Genomic DNA, 19003 nt, shown 5'->3' on the forward strand with positions numbered 1-19003 from the left:
AGTACACTAAGTAGTAGTTTTCTTCATGTGAAAACAGCTGCTCACCCATGCAAATCAAAGCTCAACATAACTGATGACATTAAATTATGTACTCTAAACATATACAGTCTAAGTGAATGTGATGTGTTAAAATTTCAAAAGTACTAATAATAGCATTTAAAGAATCTTTTTAATACATTTGTTATTAGTTATTTTATAAAATAAACGTTATTTTTCTAAATCCCCATGGAATTTGGTCAGCAAAAACTAGTCAACAAAAGCACCATTGTCCTTGATCTGAGCAATCGATCACCTTTCCACAGTCACAGACCATCTAAATCAGAAAAAATAGCTCATGTAACCCAACACAAGCATGACTCTATTTAATGCTTAGTGTTTCCTATGTTGCTATTTTTATTCACAAGCACTTAAAGAAACAGTTCACTCAAAAATGAAAATTCTGTCATAATTTACTCATCCCCATGTCATTCCAAACCTGTACTATATTACTTTTTTCTTCTGTGAAACACAAAAAGGAGATATTTTAAATAATGTACTTGTTGCACTTTTCCATGCAATTACAATTAAATTGAGTTGAGACATTATTATCTTATTATTTTTGGTTGATTCAACTTTTCACATATAAACATATCCTGTGGCTTGAGACCTGGTCTATTATGATACTTTGATGGAGCTGTTCCATATATTGAAGCTTGAAAGGCTCAGTCCACATTCATTAAAATCACTTTCTCAAGTCATAACTTTTCTACTGAATATACCATGACAAAACTGTTTCTTTTTTTCCTTGTTTCTTTTTGGTGTATAAAGTAAATTGCAAAAAAAATAAAAAATGTAATATAAAATGTTTTACAACATAAAATATTGAAAAAAAAAACGGAAAGGGGATGCTGCCATATGTATAAGACAACTATCCCCGTACACCCTCAGTTCAAAGTTCACATCCCAATCTGAACTAACTGTGGCGGCACAAAGGTCATAATTTTATAGTGCCTAATTAAAAATATGAAAAAAACCCCACTTTAAACTTTTCTGCCACTTTTTTTAAAAAGCCATTATTTAATGTGATATTAAATAAAGTAAACTAAAATTAATCAGTCACTGATCATCTCTGAATTATTTTGACAAATGAACTAAATTCAAAAATCGGGTTCATTTTCTGAAATACTATTATTTAAAGCTAACAGCTGATACTGAGCTAAATGCTAAATGTTATAATACCCACTGAATACACCATGACTCTGTGATTTCTGTGGAGATCCATTTGTATGGAGACTCGGTATCAGTAGGTTCAAAGCACAACATCATGTGACAGCAGGCTGACGTGACAGTGGGGGGAGCGGCACTGACAGCATGGCACTGGATGATGGACTTTGATTTTTTTTTTCTTTGGATTATTCAACTACACACACACACACACACACACATATATATAGCCAGAGCCTGTCCTCACTAATGCTTACTGGACTAAGAAATAACTGTGGAACTTGAAGGTAATTTAAGCTTGACGGACAATAATAAATTACTAAAATACTACAACAAATTGCTCAGTGAAAGTATTGTCTAAATAAATATGCAATGCTTTAGGATATGTAAATGTAAATAATAATAATTTTTTCTCTCTCTTTTTTTTTAGCAAACAACTGTGAAAATGAAATTGTATCTGGTACTTGCCTTTGTGGCATTCACAGGTAAATCATATATGGCCAAGAAGCTAAAAAAAAAATATATATATATTTATCAATTAAAATAATATTAGATCTATGCCAAGACCTGCACTGAATTTTAGTCATTTAAATATACTGAGAAACTACAAATATGACAAAATGCACATACTGCAATATTTAGCTGTTTGAGCAGATTTGGAAACTGACTGGCAGACTTAAACTTAATTATTTGTATTTTTACCAGGCTGCCAAGCCAACCTGTTTTATGCGGATGAGCCCAAGCCACAGCTGGAGCAGCTGACTGATGCTTTCTGGAGCTATGTTTCTCAGGCCACACGCACCGCAGAGGACACACTGAAAATTATCAGAGAATCTCAACTTGGTCAGGAAGTCAAGTAAGTAATGTTTAGAAATCACAGTCTGTGTTTGAAATACTAAAAGTTTTAATTGCATTAATGCAAATACACATTTCACCTTTTCACATTGCAGTACCAGACTGACCCAGAGTGCCGATATGGCCAGCGAATATGCCGTCACCCTCAAGAAACAGATAGATCCTCTGACAGAAGAGCTGATGACCAAAATCACCAAGGAGGCTGAAGTGTTGAGAGAGCGTCTGGACCAGGACCTGATCAGCGTGAGAGACAAACTGGAGCCCTATGCTGACAACCTCAAGAGCCAGATCCAGCAGAGAGTGGAGCAGCTCAGGACGGCCATGGCTCCATATGCTGACTCCCTGGATTCTGAGACCCTGAAGGCCACTCTGCTCCAGAAGAGCGAGGAGCTGAGAGGAAACCTGGAGCAGAGCGTGAAGGAGCTGCAGGCTCAGCTGGAGCCCTACACTGCTGAGATCAAGGAGAAAGTGGACCAGCGTCTGCAGGAGTTCCAGAAGACCGTGACCCCTCTGGCTGAGGATCTTCAGGCCCAGATCAGAGAGAGAGCCCAGATGGTCCAGCAGAGTCTCACACCCTACGCTGAAGACCTGAAAGAAAAGCTGGATCCCTACGCACAGGACCTGAAGGCCCAACTCACCTCCCTGTATGAGTCCTTCGCCAAGAGAAATTAGATGCTTCAAAGACCTCTTTTGTCACTAACAGAACAGTTTTTCCTTCCAACGTGACTCTAAAATCCCATATCTCTCCAATAACCATGACCTAAATGAAACTACTAGGCAACAACAATATCTTTGGTCTTACATGTAGACCAAACACTAATATAGAGAAAAAGAGTGATTCTTTTTGCTGAAATCCTGTTGTTTACACTTTAACCATTCATACAGATGCAGAAATGTTGCTCTTTTCTAGCTGAAGTGTATTTATTTCAATTTAGCAAGTCTTTATTATGTCTGACAGAAAATGTTGTTTCTTGCTAATGCCAAGTGTATCGTTTGTCTTATTTATGCAACAATAAAACATCTGCCATTTATTAACACAATGTTTCTAACTATTTTACTTGTCCAATTGTGTCCATGCAGCACAACTATAATTTCATATACTTATAACTTATAAAGCATATTATTGCTCTTTTGTTGGTTTTGATTGCTTCTATTTTCCTCATTTGTAAGTCGCTTTGGATAAAAGCATCTGCTAAATGACTAAATGTAAATGTATATACTTCAAAATATTACATTTAAGTAGCCCTGAAAATGCACAAGGCCAAGTTGACATACTTTTTAATAAAATCACCAGACAAAATATGTTATAATTTCTATAAAAATAGGGTCTAGTTATCTAACCATGAGAAGTGCTTTTAATAATAATAAAAGAGTGACTGTATGATTTGAAAGGTTGAAATGTGGCATTTGATACCAAATCTAATACACAGACAGAAATACACAATATTTCTAAAAAGTCTGTAAGTGTGTAAAAAAATCTTTAAATAAAGAAACTGACAAATCATGCAGAAATGATAAAGGACATCTCAACTGATTTCTTTTAACACATACTAAAGATTAGATAAGGTTAAGGACTTTCCAAAGGTGGACCTGTTCCAGTCTCTTCATGTTGAACTAACGACAGAACATGCATTAACATAATGTCTGTACTTCATTATCAGTGCTGACGCAGGTGTTTGCAGTAACTCATGGGCCTGGTGCTTTCAAGTGACGTCCAGACCTGCACATCTTGGGACAAAGAGTCTGTAGACACGAAGTATCTAGATATAAACATCCACTGGAGATATTAAAATATATTCCCAATGCTATATAAATACAGCTATGAAACAGCAATCACCACACTTACTCTCACTCCGGACAGGGTCAATTAAATCATACTGACAAAGGTAAGAAGAGAAATTCACTGTTTATTAGATCAAAATATATTGTAAAATATGTAAAATATGATTAAATTGTTTAAATGAAACAGATTTGTTGTTATTTTACAGGCGAAGCCAGAAAACCATGAAGGTTCTTGCGGTTCTTGCATTGGCTGTTTTTACAGGTTAGTTAGATATAACTGTAGAAATAACTTTAAAAATATAATATAATATAATATAATATAATATAATAATCCAAACAGGATATTAAATACATTTAAATTACATTAGTGTTCACAGTGGATGAAACATAATATATCATGCTCTTGATGTGTTCAGAAAGTTGACACACGAACACATGAACGCATGAATTTGTTTCACCTGATCTTAAAACACTTTTAATCTAGAATTGTGTGTAGACGCTTGAAAATAGTTTTGTAGGCAAATATTATGCACACATATTATGCCTATGTATGAATTCCTTGAAGGAAACATACCGGAACTCTTTCTACATTGTTTGAAGAAGCTAAATTATAAAAATACATGACTAAATGACTTTTGAATCATCTGATATGCTGTATCCCCAGGTTGCCAAGCCAATTTATCTAATGCAGAGAAGCCCAGTCCACATCTTGAACACTTAATAACTGCATTCTGGAACTACATTGCCAAAGCAGTACATCCCACTGACGAAACATCAAATGTGATAAGGACATCCCAGCTGGGACGGGAAGTCAAGTAAGCCAAATTTACCACCATTATTATTATAAGCATAATGAATTAGTAATATGTCCTGTTACCAGACATAAATTATACCTTTCTTTTCCACACTAGACTAACACAGACTCCTTCATCTGAAGATCAGATGACCAAAATCACCAAGGAGGCTGACGTGTTGAGGGAGCGTTTGGAAAAGGACATGAACATCATAAGAGACAAACTGGAGCCCTATGCTGATAACCTCAAGAGCCAGATTCAGGAGAGAGTGGAGCAGCTCAGGACGGCCATGGGTCCATATGCTGACTCCCTGGATTCTGAGACCCTGAAGGCCACTCTGCTCCAGAAGAGCGAGGAGCTGAGAGGAAACCTGGAGCAGAGCGTGAATGAGCTGCAGGCTCAGATGGAGCCCTACACTGCTGAACTCAAGGATAATGTGGGCCAATATCTGCAGGAAATGCAAAACTATTTTGCTGCATCACCTGAAGATCTCTAGGCCCATATTTAATCTGCAGAGTTACTTTAGTGATCTCTTTCCTCTTTCTATGTTACACTGTGATGCTTTTAGTTTTTTTCTTTTCTTGTTATTGCAACAATAAAACATCTGCCATCTATTATCATTTGTCACTGATACATAAGACTGCATGTCCAATTTAGAAAAACCTACGAGTTTAATAACTCTGTGCTTGCGCTATTTGTTATGCCAGACTTTCGATTTTCGAATTATGCACATTAATAAATCTATGATAAAAAGAACTGTTAATTTTAACACATCATATATTTGATTTGAGGAAGCACATTACGTTTTCTTGAGATCCTTTAATAATTTAGACTCTATCAATATTTTAGCTCAATTTGAAACATTTTCTACAATTGCTTCATTTGAGTTTGATTTTTCACTTCAGGCTTGATTTGTGTACTCATCTCCCATGATCTCAGTGTTTTGCTTCTGTGCAGGAATTCATAATAACATAAATTATGTAAAAATTAATTTAATAAATAAATAAAAGGAATACTAACCCATACGGCTTCACTAGGAGTGACAGTGCTCTCTAGTGGTGAAAAAAAATGCAGTTTCATTTATAATAAAGGCAAAAACCCTGATAATTGAGTCATACAAAGAAATAATGCACAACACAAAACTTAATGAGTACTGCCCTGGAGAACGACTGTGTAATAAAAACAACCAAAAAAAAATTTAATAACTGATTATATTCTTGTATACAATGTATGCTGTATTTCCTGCCAACTTTTTAGTTTTTCTTTTGGCAAGTTATTGCCAAAAATTTTTGTCAGTTAAATATTAACCAAGTTGTGTTTTTTCTTCTTCTTTGTAATACATTTTGATCTTGTTGGATCATTAAAAGCAAATATCCTCTCCTGACTTCACTTTTGGCCACTACTGTAGTTTATTATAAGTCAGCTAATGGTGAAATTGGAGGAGTTTAAAAAGCTAAATATTGTTAATGAATAATTAAACAGCTTTCTGCTCTTTCAGCCCTATTATTGGTCATGACAATTCCATGGGATACTTACAGGATCAGTCTCTGGAGTCTATATCCTTTGAAACTATTTATATATTACCTAATATATGGCAAATTATTATCATTGTTAATAAAGTTTACTCCTAGATTTAAGGCTGAAGGAAAAGCGTAAAGCTGCCTAAATCCAGCAGAAACAGAATTGAGGTTTTGAGTGACGTGTCAGATCTTATCAGGGCGTGTAGAACGTCTTTTATCATTTGCTGTTTTATTAGGTAAAATGTTCAAACTTGGGGCTCTGTCTGGTTTAAGTACCTAAGATGGAGTTTAAATAATTAGATTATTCAGGATGACTTTTTTTGGGTTTTAAGATTTTTATCAGATTTTTAATTAAATTATAGCTTAATTATATTTTTATATGTAGATTTCTTGTTTGTTTTTAGGCAGTGTGAAATTCTATTTTATTTTATTTTTTAATTATTTTAATGACATCTGTGTCATGTTAAGTGCTAACCCTAAAATAATTTACACAATTATTTTGACCCATTAAAAATTCCATCAAGAAATTAATTACTGCTTTCAAAGACAAAGTTCCACTCTTATCATTATCTGCACTGAATTTGAGAGTCTGTGGTGGTTGAAGGTACAGTCAGGACGTTGTGATGTGGAGTAGTGACAGCAAGGCACTACCCACTGGACTTTGGGCTTCCACAACGACAACCACCTCCCCATGCGATATAAATACAGATGTGAAACAGCCACCTTCACACGTGTTCTTCAGACAGGACAGCGTCAATTAAAACACACTGACACAGGTAAAAAAGACAGTCTTACTTTTCAGTCAATTCAAAACGCTGCATTTTAAACATAAATTTATGTAAAAGAGACATTGATTAAAAGTCTTTTACTTACAGATTAAAACAGAACACCATGAAGGTTCTTGTGGTGCTTGCACTTGCTGTATGTACAGGTAAAAATGTTTCTGGCTTGATACATTCACAGAGTGTACTAACAATACAATTTAATCATTCTGAAATGCTCCATCAACAGGTTGCCAGGCCAACCTCTTCTATTCTGATGAGCCCAAGCCACAGCTGGAGCAGCTGACCGATGCTTTCTGGAGCTATGTTGCGAAGGCAACACAAACCGCAGAGGAAACCGTCAAGATGATCAGGTCTTCCCAGCTGGGACAGGAAGTCAAGTAAGTCAAGAACATTTACTTGCAGGACACAGTTATTTCTTGCGCACTGAGAAGAAACTCAAATGTTCTTCTTCATATCACAGTACCAGACTGACCCAGAGTGCCGATATGGCCAGCGAATATGCCGTCACCCTCAAGAAACAGATGGATCCTCTGACTGAAGAGCTGATGACCAAAATCACCAAGGAGACTGAAGTGTTGAGAGAGCGTCTGGGCCAGGACCTGATCAGTGTGAGAGACAAACTGGAGCCCTATGCTGACAACCTCAAGAGCCAGATCCAGCAGAGAGTGGAGCAGCTCAGGACGGCCATGGGTCCATATGCTGACTCCCTGGATTCTGAGACCCTGAAGGCCACTCTGCTCCAGAAGAGCGAGGAGCTGAGAGGAAACCTGGAGCAGAGCGTGAAGGAGCTGCAGGCTCAGCTGGAGCCCTACACTGCTGAGATCAAGGAGAAAGTGGATCAACATCTGCAGGAGTTCCAGAAGACCGTGACCTCCCTGACTGAGGACCTCCAGGCCCAGATTAGAGAGAGAGCCCAGATGGTCCAGCAGAGTCTCACACCCTATGCTGAAGACCTGAAGGAAAAGCTGGATCCCTACGCACAGGACCTGCAGGCCCAGCTCACCTCCCTGTACGAGTCCTTCGTCAAGAGAAATTAGATGCTTCAAAGACCTCTTTTGTCACTAACAGAACTACAGAACTACTCATGAACTTCAAAATTTGACATATTTGATCTGTTGTCCTCCGTTTATTCATCCTACCATGCTCTACACTAAAGCCAAAAGCAAAACATTCGATAAAGTCTCATTAATTAAAATGTGCAATATCCAATGTCCTTTACATATGTAAATTCTCTTTTTTTCTGTTTAAAGGTGGATATTTATTTAGTAAAAATAAGAAACATTATTTTTGAGGAAAATGTGTGATATTCCTATATTCCTGTTTGTAAGTTTACAAATGCCACATTTGATCTCATTTTAATGAAGAATAAAATATTATTTATTAACAGAATGATGCTTTTTTTTTTAAAAGATTTATGTGAGACATACCCATATTAAGAAATCAAACAATCCATGATAAGAAAAATGTACACTACCGTTCAAAAGTTTGGAGTCAGTAAATTGTTTTCTTACTTTTTTTGAAAGTAATGAATACTTTTATTCAGCAAGGATGTGTTAAATGGATAAAGTGATAGTAAACACTAATATTGTTAGAAAAGATTTTCATTTTAAATAAATGCTGTTCTTTTTAACTTTTTATTCATAAAAGAATACAGAAAAAAGAATCAGTTTCCAAAAAAACAACAACAACAAAAAAAAACACGAAGCAGCATAACTGTTTCCAGCACTGATAATAAATCAGCATATTATAACGATTTCTGAAGGATCATGCGACACTGAAGACTGGAGTAATGATGCTGAAAATTCAGCCTTGTCACAGAAATAAATGATATTTTAAAGTATATTAAAACAGAAAACCAATATTAGAAATTGAAATAATATCTCACAATATTACAGTTTTTTTTCTATATTTTTGATCAAATAAATACAGCCTTGATGAGCACAAGAGACGCCATTAAAAAACATTAAAAATCTTACTGATCCCAAACTTTTCAACGGCAGTGTATATCAAACATTTTATTTTATTTTTTCGGTAGGCAATAACTGGCAACTGTGCCCTAAATTAAACACAACATTAAAGTTATTACTTAATAAGGGTTTAAAAAATCATAGTCCTCTGCTAATGTAAACAATAAATTGACCCTCAAATGTAAACATGAATACCATAATTATTTTTGTGATGATGATCAGAGACTGCCCTATATTTGTTCTTAAGTGACCATTGCTTTTAGCTACGCAGGAAACGTGATGATCTGTTGTGACAAAAAGTCCCGATCTTGGAAATTTTGTTATGGAATAATCATGACAGTCAGGCACTACCCACCGAACTTTGGGTTTTCATTGCGACAACCATTTCTCTGTGGTATATACGTAAATGGAGATATGCAGCCAATACCTCCACAATACAACTTCAGACTGGACAGCGTGCATTTAAACACACTGATAGGTAATTATCAGAAGGGACAAAAAATATTTAAATATATTTGTATTGTATTATTATTTATTTTATTTTATATTTAAATGTATTATTATTACTATTATATTAATTGTATATAATTTTAATCAATACACACTGGCCAAAATAATGGAAATAATGAAGATACTCCTGGTCATTGCATTGGTTGTGTGTACAGGTTAGACATATTACAAAAACAGATTAAGTAAATATTATCACAATGTTACTGAAAATATCTTTACGGTCGGTCACTATTCATATTACATATTTTGTGGATGGCAGAATATATGCCATGCTTTAAGCTAACAGAAATATTTGTAAAAAGCATAATAAAACATTATATTACTTGAACATATATCTGCAGGTTGCCAAGCCAACCTATTCTATGCAGATGAGCCTAAGCCACAGCTGGAGCAGTTGACTGATGCATTCAGGAGCTATTGTGAAAGAGCCAAGAGTAGGACTTCACAACTGGGGCAAGAAATCAAGTAAGTCGAGGAAACAGTTGCTATAGTAATAACTTCCTTCAGCATTTCTAGTGATGGACTAACAGAAAATGTTGATATGGCCAGCCAGTACACCACAAAACTAAAGGAACAGATGGATCCTCTGGCTAAAGATCTGATGACCAAAATCACCAAAGGTGCTGACATGCTGAGAGAGCGTATAGAGGTGGAAGTGAGCACTGTGAGATGCGCACTGAAGCCCTACATTGAATATGTCACCAGTCCATTTGAGAAGGGTGCGGAATACATAAGAGAATCCCTGGATTTTGATTCCAAAAGATAGAGCGGTCATGTTTTCATACAACACAAAACACTCAAACAGGCCAAAATGTACAGATTTCTGTCAATTAGAGCTAGAAGGTAAATATACGTGTAAAACATTTTAATATAGCCTTTGTATTTATTTTTGAATCATCTGCATTGTCAGTTGCATTGATTATCCTTTCATGTTATATACATAGAGTTGTAGAAAATTTGTATTTGTTTTAGAAAGTAATGACAAAATATTTTTTAAAGAGCTATTCATTTTCCTCACGCAACTATGAAACACTGTTGTTTCATTACAATGTCTTTTCTAAACTGTAGAAGATGTGCTATATATTCATATTTGCAAGCCCAAATAAATTTTATAAAAAAAAAACTAACACTTCCTTACTACAGTTTTTCTGAATTGCTAAAACACTAAACCCCAATCTCTGAACCAAATTCTCACTAGCTTAAACCAATTTGTCGAATAAAGCACTCTTTCTTCTAAACCTAAAACACGTTCAGGCAGTTAGGCTTTATTTGCAAATCTCATGCACTCTTTTTGCAAAACTCTGAACACATTCTCATTCACTTAAACACTTATCACACTGTGATGCATTTCTGCTGCAAAATGCTAAACACAAGCGGCAAAAGTTAAACACAACTAATGCACAGTTGTCATCGTTTACACACGATTCAAAATTGTTCACAATTGTTTCTAATGATGTGATCAAACCAACTGTACAAAATATGAGCCAGTTCAGAGGGCACAGGTGACTGAATGATGATACGAACAATAGATGGAAACAATCTGAGAAGGAGAGGAGGAAGAGTACATGTAAGAAGTGGAGGATGAGGAGAGAAAGAGTAAGGTTTAGAGAGTGTTATCAAGGCTGGATCTGTCAGACCAGAGGGTTTTTTCTCTTTGTCTAGCAGAAAAGACAACATTACTTGTGATGTGGACAAAGTCCTCAGGCCGGACTCAAGCGCAAAGACATGATGCTGAGACAGAAGGAATCTCTCATTGACCCCGATTTTACAATTGCACAACTTACAGTATTTGAGTGTACTGCAACGTGCTATTCATTTAGAGTTTTATTGAACCTTTTTGGCCTTTGCAGTTGAACTGCAGTATTTTTGCAGTATCCAAGTGCTGAATATATACAAACATTCAGTACTATTCAATATTCAGCACAATACTATTCTTGCAGTACATACAGTAGGCCTATACAATATATTCCCCTTACTCAGTTGCAATTACTATACTTTTATACAGAATTGCAAAATTGTTTACTCAATACAATATACTTTTTTCTGTAATGTTCTGGATGCTGTGTTCTCCATTTTTCTCTGTAGTGTCTAATGAATGCTCTGTAGTGTTTATTTTATTGACTCATGTGTGTTTGATCTGAGAGCACCGGTTGATTTTGAGTGCAAGTGAAATGGTTTTGCAGTGATTGTTTGATTATGATGGAAGAGTCAGAGGTTTTGTTAATTCAGTTTGAGTATTTGGATTTGTGTTTAAGGTTTTGAGAAAATGAGTGATGGTTTCAAGAAATGTGTTTTAGCAAGTCTAAAAAGAAAACTGAAAGATACTTAGAACATGACAATAAACATTAGGCACTTTCACTGATAAAATTGACCTATTTAGTAAAACTTACAGGCAGCATTAAGCAATCTTTGGATATATATATATATATATATATGACATCCATACATTCTTTCGTACATCCACTTTGAGGAATAAATTGTATATGGTAAATTATACATACAGTATTCAGACAAATAATATGTGTCTTCTGATGAGTTTACAAGTATTATGGCTTACTTTACTTATAATATTTGTTTTAGTGAACAAACACTATTTCTGAAATCAACTCCTTATTCTGTGCCACATCAGACTGATATAAGGTCTTTAATTAGCCAAAAAGGAATGAACCTTCACTTAACTAACTTCAAAGTTTATCCCTGAAAATCAACTCTAATTCTTGTCAAAATGACAAATGTTAACTACACCATGGAAATGAAGAGTATCACTTTTGTGCTCCCCTTTGCCTAAAAAAAGTAAGTTCCTTAAAAAAAAATTTTTTTTAAATGCTAAGAAGGTCAGACATTCATCAGCAGCAATAGTTTAGTTCTAGGTCTAGGCCATGAGAAATCAACGCCCACAGGGTGAGTCACATTACAAGAAGTGAAGGACACTCCTCCAGAAAATAATTACCCTCTGTTACACAATGTTAAATATATTGGAAAAAATAAATAAATAAAACTCAGATGAACACTTCTGTTATCAACGATTACATCCACTGGAGATCAACAGACACATTTATTTATTTTATCCAGAGTTTTAGGCTATACATTCAGGTGACAGCTGCTCTGAAGAGTCCGGAATGAAAAATAAGACTTGAGTAATGTTCCGCATACAAGTATTGTCAAAAGCGGTTACATAGTCATGCTGATAAATAGGTTACTTTTTTTTTTTACCTCTTAAAATCTTTTAAATTAGTTTTATTGATCTTATTTTAGGTACATCTGCGATAATTCAATTTCATTGTAATTTATTTCGAAAATGTTAGCCTGTTCTAATGTAGTCTCATGTAGCCAGACCTTCAGACTGACGGCAGGTGGTCTAGGAACCTTGGCCGCTTTGAATGGCCAAGGCCCGCCCAAGAGGCCATATGACTGACATCTAAAACAACCAATCACGTTTTATTTTGTGCCACGTCATGTTTAAGGGCGTGGAAATGTCCCCACAATAACAGACCAGTGTATAAAACTCTTGGACATATTTTAAAGAGTCTATGCCACGAATATTTCACATACTTTTGAAAATCCAGCTTGTAGTTGATCCTGATAAGCGCTCATCGTCACAGTTGTAAACACGACGGATTTCTTCTTCCATGAGGGGGTTTGGCATCACGGCATCTTTGTTTCCAGATGGAGCGCCAAAGAACGCGACACACACATCTCCCGGAAATCCTGTATAATTCAACCAATCCGATGACGACTTCAAAACCTGAAGTATTTCCAATTTTGTGCTCTGTATGCATCAGACGTTCAGCCAATGTATAACCTACATATCTATGCTCTAAACGTAAAAGTTCTTCTCAAACTCCTTTGTGAGCAGCCATCAGTTAAATTTAGGCTATAATTTAATCAAGTTGGATACAATTACTGGAAGTAGACAAAGGTCTCAGTAAACAATAGAGATGTGTTATGTGTAGCCTACTAACTAATTTTAGTCACACAACACACCATCAGACTATAGACTGTATTTGTAAACACAACAAAACGTAAAATCTCAACAGCAATTCTTTTTTAAGTTGTTATTCAGATTAAACCTCGCAAGTAGTTTGATGAATAGTTTTGATACAGTTGTTACAAAAACGTTGAAGCTGTTTTATGAAGACAATTGACAATTTATGTCAATGCTAACAACAATCATTAATAATCATTGCTGTTTGACTTGAACATTTCCTTTATCAGAAATTCCTAGAATGTAATATCTGTTTCTATAATGTATATCTCTTATTTTATTTATTATTAAATTATTTATTATATTTATTATTAAAAATATTAGAATCAACTTAATCAACGTATCTTTAGCATTCTGCTAAATTGCTAACATGACAGACATTGCTGTGTTGCCTTTTTATGTAATTTTTGATAAGAGCATCATACATTTAAATGTAGGCCTTTTAAAGTACAGTGTTTGTGGTAACACTTTACAGTAAGGGTACATGAATTACCATGAATTCTTGCATAAATTGATGTGTGAATTATGCATTACTTCATGCATTAATATCTCACGAATTATCAGGAACTAACATGAGTTCAAAGTCTTTTATTCATGACTTCATGGATGAACAACCCCTTAATTAAGACATTAAGTAAGGTGAGTACATCATTATGATTTATAATTTATTACGCATGATCATGATGTTTGTTTCACAAAAAACAAGGTCTTTACTATCCATTGTGGATAAAGCTATGCTTATGGCACATGATTCAAAAAAACATTATTTTGTGCATTTAAGACTACTTGAATTATTAAAGGAATATACAAAAATCCACATTACCTCATGCATGCATTATATCAATTAATGTGAGAACTAATGTTTTTCATTAAATATGATATGAGTTATCAAGCATGTTCATATCTTCTTCATAGTAGCCTGCAGGTAAACGGATACAGCAGCAACAGAGCAACAGCAGCAACAGAGATGGAGTGAACCAAAGTGCTGTGAACATGGAGTGTCATCAAAAATCCTAACACTCACTGGAACTCATGTTGATTCCCCAGCCAGAGACTCTGCACATGGTGCCATCGGTGGCACAGCCATTGGGCAGGGCCACAGGCTGCACATACTGGTTGAGGGTAGCGGCCCTGCTAAGCTTGATCAGCATGATGTCGTTGTCAAGGGTCCAAGAGTCATAGTTGGGGTGGCGGATGACCTTCTCAGAGGAGATGAACTGCTCAGATCCCTCATTAACTATGAAGTTGTGCTCGCCCAAACGGACCTCCACACGTCTGAAAGACAAAGTCCAATACTGTTGAGAATTTAAGAAACCAGTGGACAGATACATGAAACACTCTATGAAGATGTCACTTACGACTTGTAGCAGTGAGCAGCAGACACAACCCAGTACTCGCTGACCAGAGAGCCACTGCAGAAGTGGTAGCCAGAGTTCAGAGACACCTGCCAGGGCTGGGAATAGGGCTCGCATGCACTCATATCCACCAAAAATTTTGTCAATCACCAGAGCAACTACACAAATGAGTGATTATTGTCAGTATATTGACTATAATCACCTGTAAAATGAGCTGAGTGAAATTCATAATTGCAGTAAATCAGTGAATGGAGTCTCTACTCACAGGCGGCTCCAAGGTGCACCAGGAACATCAAAGACTTCATGACTGCTGATTGAACCTGTTCGATGAAGGTCTCACTCCTCACTCGCAGTATTTATAGGACTGTCAGCCAATTGATCCAAGCCCAAGTGGTCTGCCACTGACCAGTTAGCTCCAAAAGACATATTTGAAGTCTGATAAATAATACACTATCATTGTTTCCATGAAAAGATACAGTATTATATCTTGATCATTTGCATGTTAGAAATTTGTATATTAGGGCTACATTGGCAATCTGATGTAACCTAGTGTATAAAACATGTAAGGTAATAAGATTCACAATTTTAATACTTATATTCTCAAATGTAAAATGTTTGTTATACATTTTCCAAAACACTGAGCCAGAACCTCCTTAACCTAACAGTGAAATACCACCTGCAATACAGACGTATTAAAATTTTGAGGAAAAAATTAGAGGACAAAATTACGTTTTCAACCAATGTGTGTATAAATCTTTGATAGACCCAGGGAGATCCAGCATCTGATGAAAATATAGCTCTACTCCTACAGTCACATGAGCTGAATAAGACAACACAAGGGTCACTTCAACAAACAGGAATTTATTCAAAGGTGAGTCAATGGAATAAGTGATGCAAGTAGGTGAGAGACCAGCAAATGGTATCAACTGTTTCTTGAAGTGCCCTTCTGTGTCATCATCCCGTGCCCACATGGAGGCGCCATCATCATGGAAAGAACCAGCACAAAGGATCATGGGGGCCCAAAGTGTCCATCAGTTGTACCCTTCGAAATCCTTCATTCCGAAGGGCCCTTTGAAGTGGTCAGTTTTGAGCATTTCGGTTTGGAACGACCATTCAATATGGCGGCCATGATTGTTTTCACTCCGTAGTGCCCTTCGGAGGGCAATATATTCCGTTTGGAACGCACCGGGGATTGTGACAGAAACACTTTGTTTCAACAGCATGGAGCACTTTACTGTTTTTAAACACTTATTTCATTACCATTAGAGACCCTTGAAAATGCAACCATAATGCAATACAGTGAAAGACAGATATACATGTTTTTATGTTTTTTTTTTTTTTTGGCAACAAGACAGCATTTCTTTTGAAATTTTCAAATAGACGTTATCTGTATGAACAAACCGCATATTTGAAGTCTAAAAAAGTACATTCTCCCCTAAAAAAAAATAAATAAATTTTTTTAACTACATTATGTGACGCAAAAACAGTATTATTTATAAAATTATGGTGGATTTGGGCATCTGCCATGACACTTGCTGTGAGATATATACCGCAAGTAGACTGATACCAACGGTGAAACGGTTGGACTTCCGTTGTTATTTATGCACAAAAATTGTGCATTTGTGCGTATATGTAGACTTAGAATGCGAGGGAAGGATACACATTGTCGTTCATGACTCCTCAGTAAGCTATTACAAAAGGTTCAAATGGTCACTGATGCTCCAGAAGGAAAAACAGTTTAACTGGTCAGGACAAGCAAGGGACTCATGAACAACTATCACAAAACAAAACAAAAACACAATACAAATATATATATACAGTGCCCTCCATAAGTATTGGGACAGTAAAGACAAAATTGCTCTGTTTGCTGTGGAGTCAAGAAATCTGTAAATATGATTAAAAGATGAATATGGGACAAAACTAAAGAATGTCACATTTTATTATTGGGTGCTTCAACACACACATGTTTTACTAGCTAAGAAGATCGGCAATTTTAGAGTGTCATCCCCCTATCTGATGTGAGCATAAGTATTGGAACAGTTGCCTCACAGGTCTTTCTAAGTAATCAGCTGTGTCCTGTTGCATTACTTCTTCAGATATTACAAGCAGGGAATATGTCGTATCAGTTATATCCATTGCTTCTGCTTTCTGAGTCTTGCATTCGATGACGACACACACAAACCAGGATGAAGACGAGGGAGCTGACTTAGTGAGAAAAGCAAGCAATTTGGATGCTAAAAGAAAGGAGGAAGTCAATTAGAGCTATAACAAAATCAAAGGGCATGGAGAAATCAAGAGTTTGGAACACATCAGCAACCAACAACGACCTGATCGGCTGAGAAAAACAATAGTATAGTTGATGACAGACAAATCATAAAAGCTGTGAAAATGAACCCTAAAATACGTGTCTGTAAAATCACCAACAAACTCCAGAAAGCTGAGGTGATGCTCTGACAATCCATTGTCCGGAGGAGACTTTGACACAGAACTACAGAGGCTACACAGCAAGATGCAAACCTCTGACCAGCACCAAAAATAGAAAGGCAAGATTAGAGTTTGCAAAAAAGCACAAAGGTGAGCCAGTAGATTTTTGGAACTGAGTTTTATGAACAGATGAGACAAAGACGAACCTTTATCTAAGTGACGGGAAAGCAAAAGTGTGGAGAAAAAAAGGGAACTGCAAATGATCCTAAGCATACAGCCTCATCTGTAAAGCATGGTGGAGGTGGTGTCATGGTATGGACATGTCTCTGGAACAGGCCCTTTCAATTTTAATGATGACTTAATGTATGATGACAGTAGCAGAATGAATTCGGAAGTGTATAAAACCATCTTGGCTACCAATATTCAAGAAAATGCCACCAGACTCATCAGAAAGTGCTTCATATCGCATCAGGACAATGACCCAAAACACCCTGCCAGTTCAGTCAAGGAGTTCATCAGGGCAAAGAAATGGAAAGTCTTAGATTTCCCAAATCAATCTCCAGATTTAAATCCGACTGAACATGAATTTCACCAGCTGAAGAGAAGACTAAAGGCAGAAACTCCCCAAAACAAGCAACAGTTGGAAATGGCTGCATTAAAGGCTGGGAAAAGCATTTCAAAGGATGAGACCAAGAGTCAGGTGATGTTTATGGGTTGCAGACTCACTGCTGTGATTGCACGAAAGGGATCTGCAACTAAATAATAGCTTTTAATCTTTTACTGTAAAAAAAAGAAGTTCAACTCAAAAAAACAAGGCAACCTATCGCACTCAACTTGTTAAGTTAACTCAACTAGCAACTAACAACTTAACAACTTTAGTTCATCTAATGAATAAAAGTCAGTCTACTGAGTGTTATAATATTTGTAGCATTTAGCAATGCTAATCTTTTTTAACAATCCTCTTTCTTTTAGATTTATGTTTATTTTCAAAACCTTCTACATAATATGGGTAGTATTTGCCTCTTAAAACTAAAAGCAAACATTTATGCTGATAGACAAATGTACTAAACAAGTTGCAATGAGATGCACAAATACAGTACCTCAGCACACGATTCTCAACCATGCTGAGGATCAACAAATTTTAAATATTACATTAATATAAATTCATTAAATAAATATAAATATAAATATAAATATAAATATAAATATAAATATAAATATAAATATAAATATAAATATAAATATAAATATAAATATAAATATAAATATAAATATAAATATAAATATAAATATAAATATAAATATAAATATAAATATAAATATAAATATAAATATAAATATATAATTCCAACTGTCCAGTTATTTGGTTATAGGCCTAGGTCACGTTTTTTGGTGTTGTCCCAAAAAAGACTGAGAACAATTGGTTTAGAAGATGAACTGCTGATTTGCGCATCTCAGCAAATCATTGGTGAAAACTAATTAATAATGGAAAAACATACAACATTTTAATGTTAGAGTCAGTGTCAATGGTAAATTAAACATATTCAACTTATAGTCTATATCTATATAGAATTTTTGTCTTCTGAGTTTACAAGTATTATGGCTTACTTTACTTATCATATTTGTTTTAGTGAACTTTATTTATAATATTTGTTTTAGTGAACAAACACAATTTCTGAAATCAACTCCTTATTCTGTTCCACATCAGACTGATATAAGGTCTTTTCACCATGAAAATGAAGTGTATCACTACATTTGTGCTCCCTTTTACCTAAAAAAATGTAAGTTCTTTAATAAAAGCATTTTTTTTAAATGTTATGAAG

The 19003-nt window shown here is 35.5% G+C and overlaps 3 protein-coding genes and 1 pseudogene across 3 annotated transcripts; 3 read left to right on the forward strand and 1 right to left on the reverse strand.

Annotated features, from left to right (window-relative positions):
- Nucleotides 1-1422: 1422 nt before the first annotated feature.
- On the forward strand, nt 1423-2867 carry LOC107714701 (apolipoprotein A-I-like). The gene is made up of 4 exons (XM_016520657.1): nt 1423-1490; nt 1634-1688; nt 1909-2059; nt 2154-2867. Exons 2-4 carry the CDS (start codon nt 1649-1651, stop codon nt 2728-2730), a joined length of 768 nt encoding a protein of 255 aa, XP_016376143.1. The 5' UTR covers nt 1423-1490; nt 1634-1648; the 3' UTR covers nt 2731-2867.
- A 947-nt stretch (nt 2868-3814) lies between these two features.
- Nucleotides 3815-5249, forward strand: LOC107714710 (apolipoprotein Eb-like). The gene is made up of 4 exons (XM_016520671.1): nt 3815-3944; nt 4047-4102; nt 4505-4655; nt 4752-5249. The coding sequence occupies exons 2-4, from the start codon at nt 4063-4065 to the stop codon at nt 5128-5130; spliced, it is 570 nt and encodes a 189-aa protein (XP_016376157.1). The 5' UTR covers nt 3815-3944; nt 4047-4062; the 3' UTR covers nt 5131-5249.
- Nucleotides 5250-6860: 1611 nt separating this feature from the next.
- Nucleotides 6861-8292, forward strand: LOC107714703 (apolipoprotein A-I-like). Its single transcript, XM_016520660.1, has 4 exons — nt 6861-6930; nt 7030-7085; nt 7166-7316; nt 7400-8292. Exons 2-4 carry the CDS (start codon nt 7046-7048, stop codon nt 7974-7976), a joined length of 768 nt encoding a protein of 255 aa, XP_016376146.1. The 5' UTR covers nt 6861-6930; nt 7030-7045; the 3' UTR covers nt 7977-8292.
- Nucleotides 8293-14414: 6122 nt separating this feature from the next.
- Nucleotides 14415-15061, reverse strand: LOC107714663 (trypsin-1-like; annotated as a pseudogene).
- Between the last annotated feature and the right edge of the window lie 3942 nt (nt 15062-19003).

The sequence above is a fragment of the Sinocyclocheilus rhinocerous genome, unplaced genomic scaffold, assembly GCF_001515625.1.
Source record: "Sinocyclocheilus rhinocerous isolate Xijiao unplaced genomic scaffold, SAMN03320098_v1.1 scaffold2194, whole genome shotgun sequence".
NCBI classification, from domain to species: Eukaryota; Metazoa; Chordata; class Actinopteri; order Cypriniformes; family Cyprinidae; genus Sinocyclocheilus; species Sinocyclocheilus rhinocerous.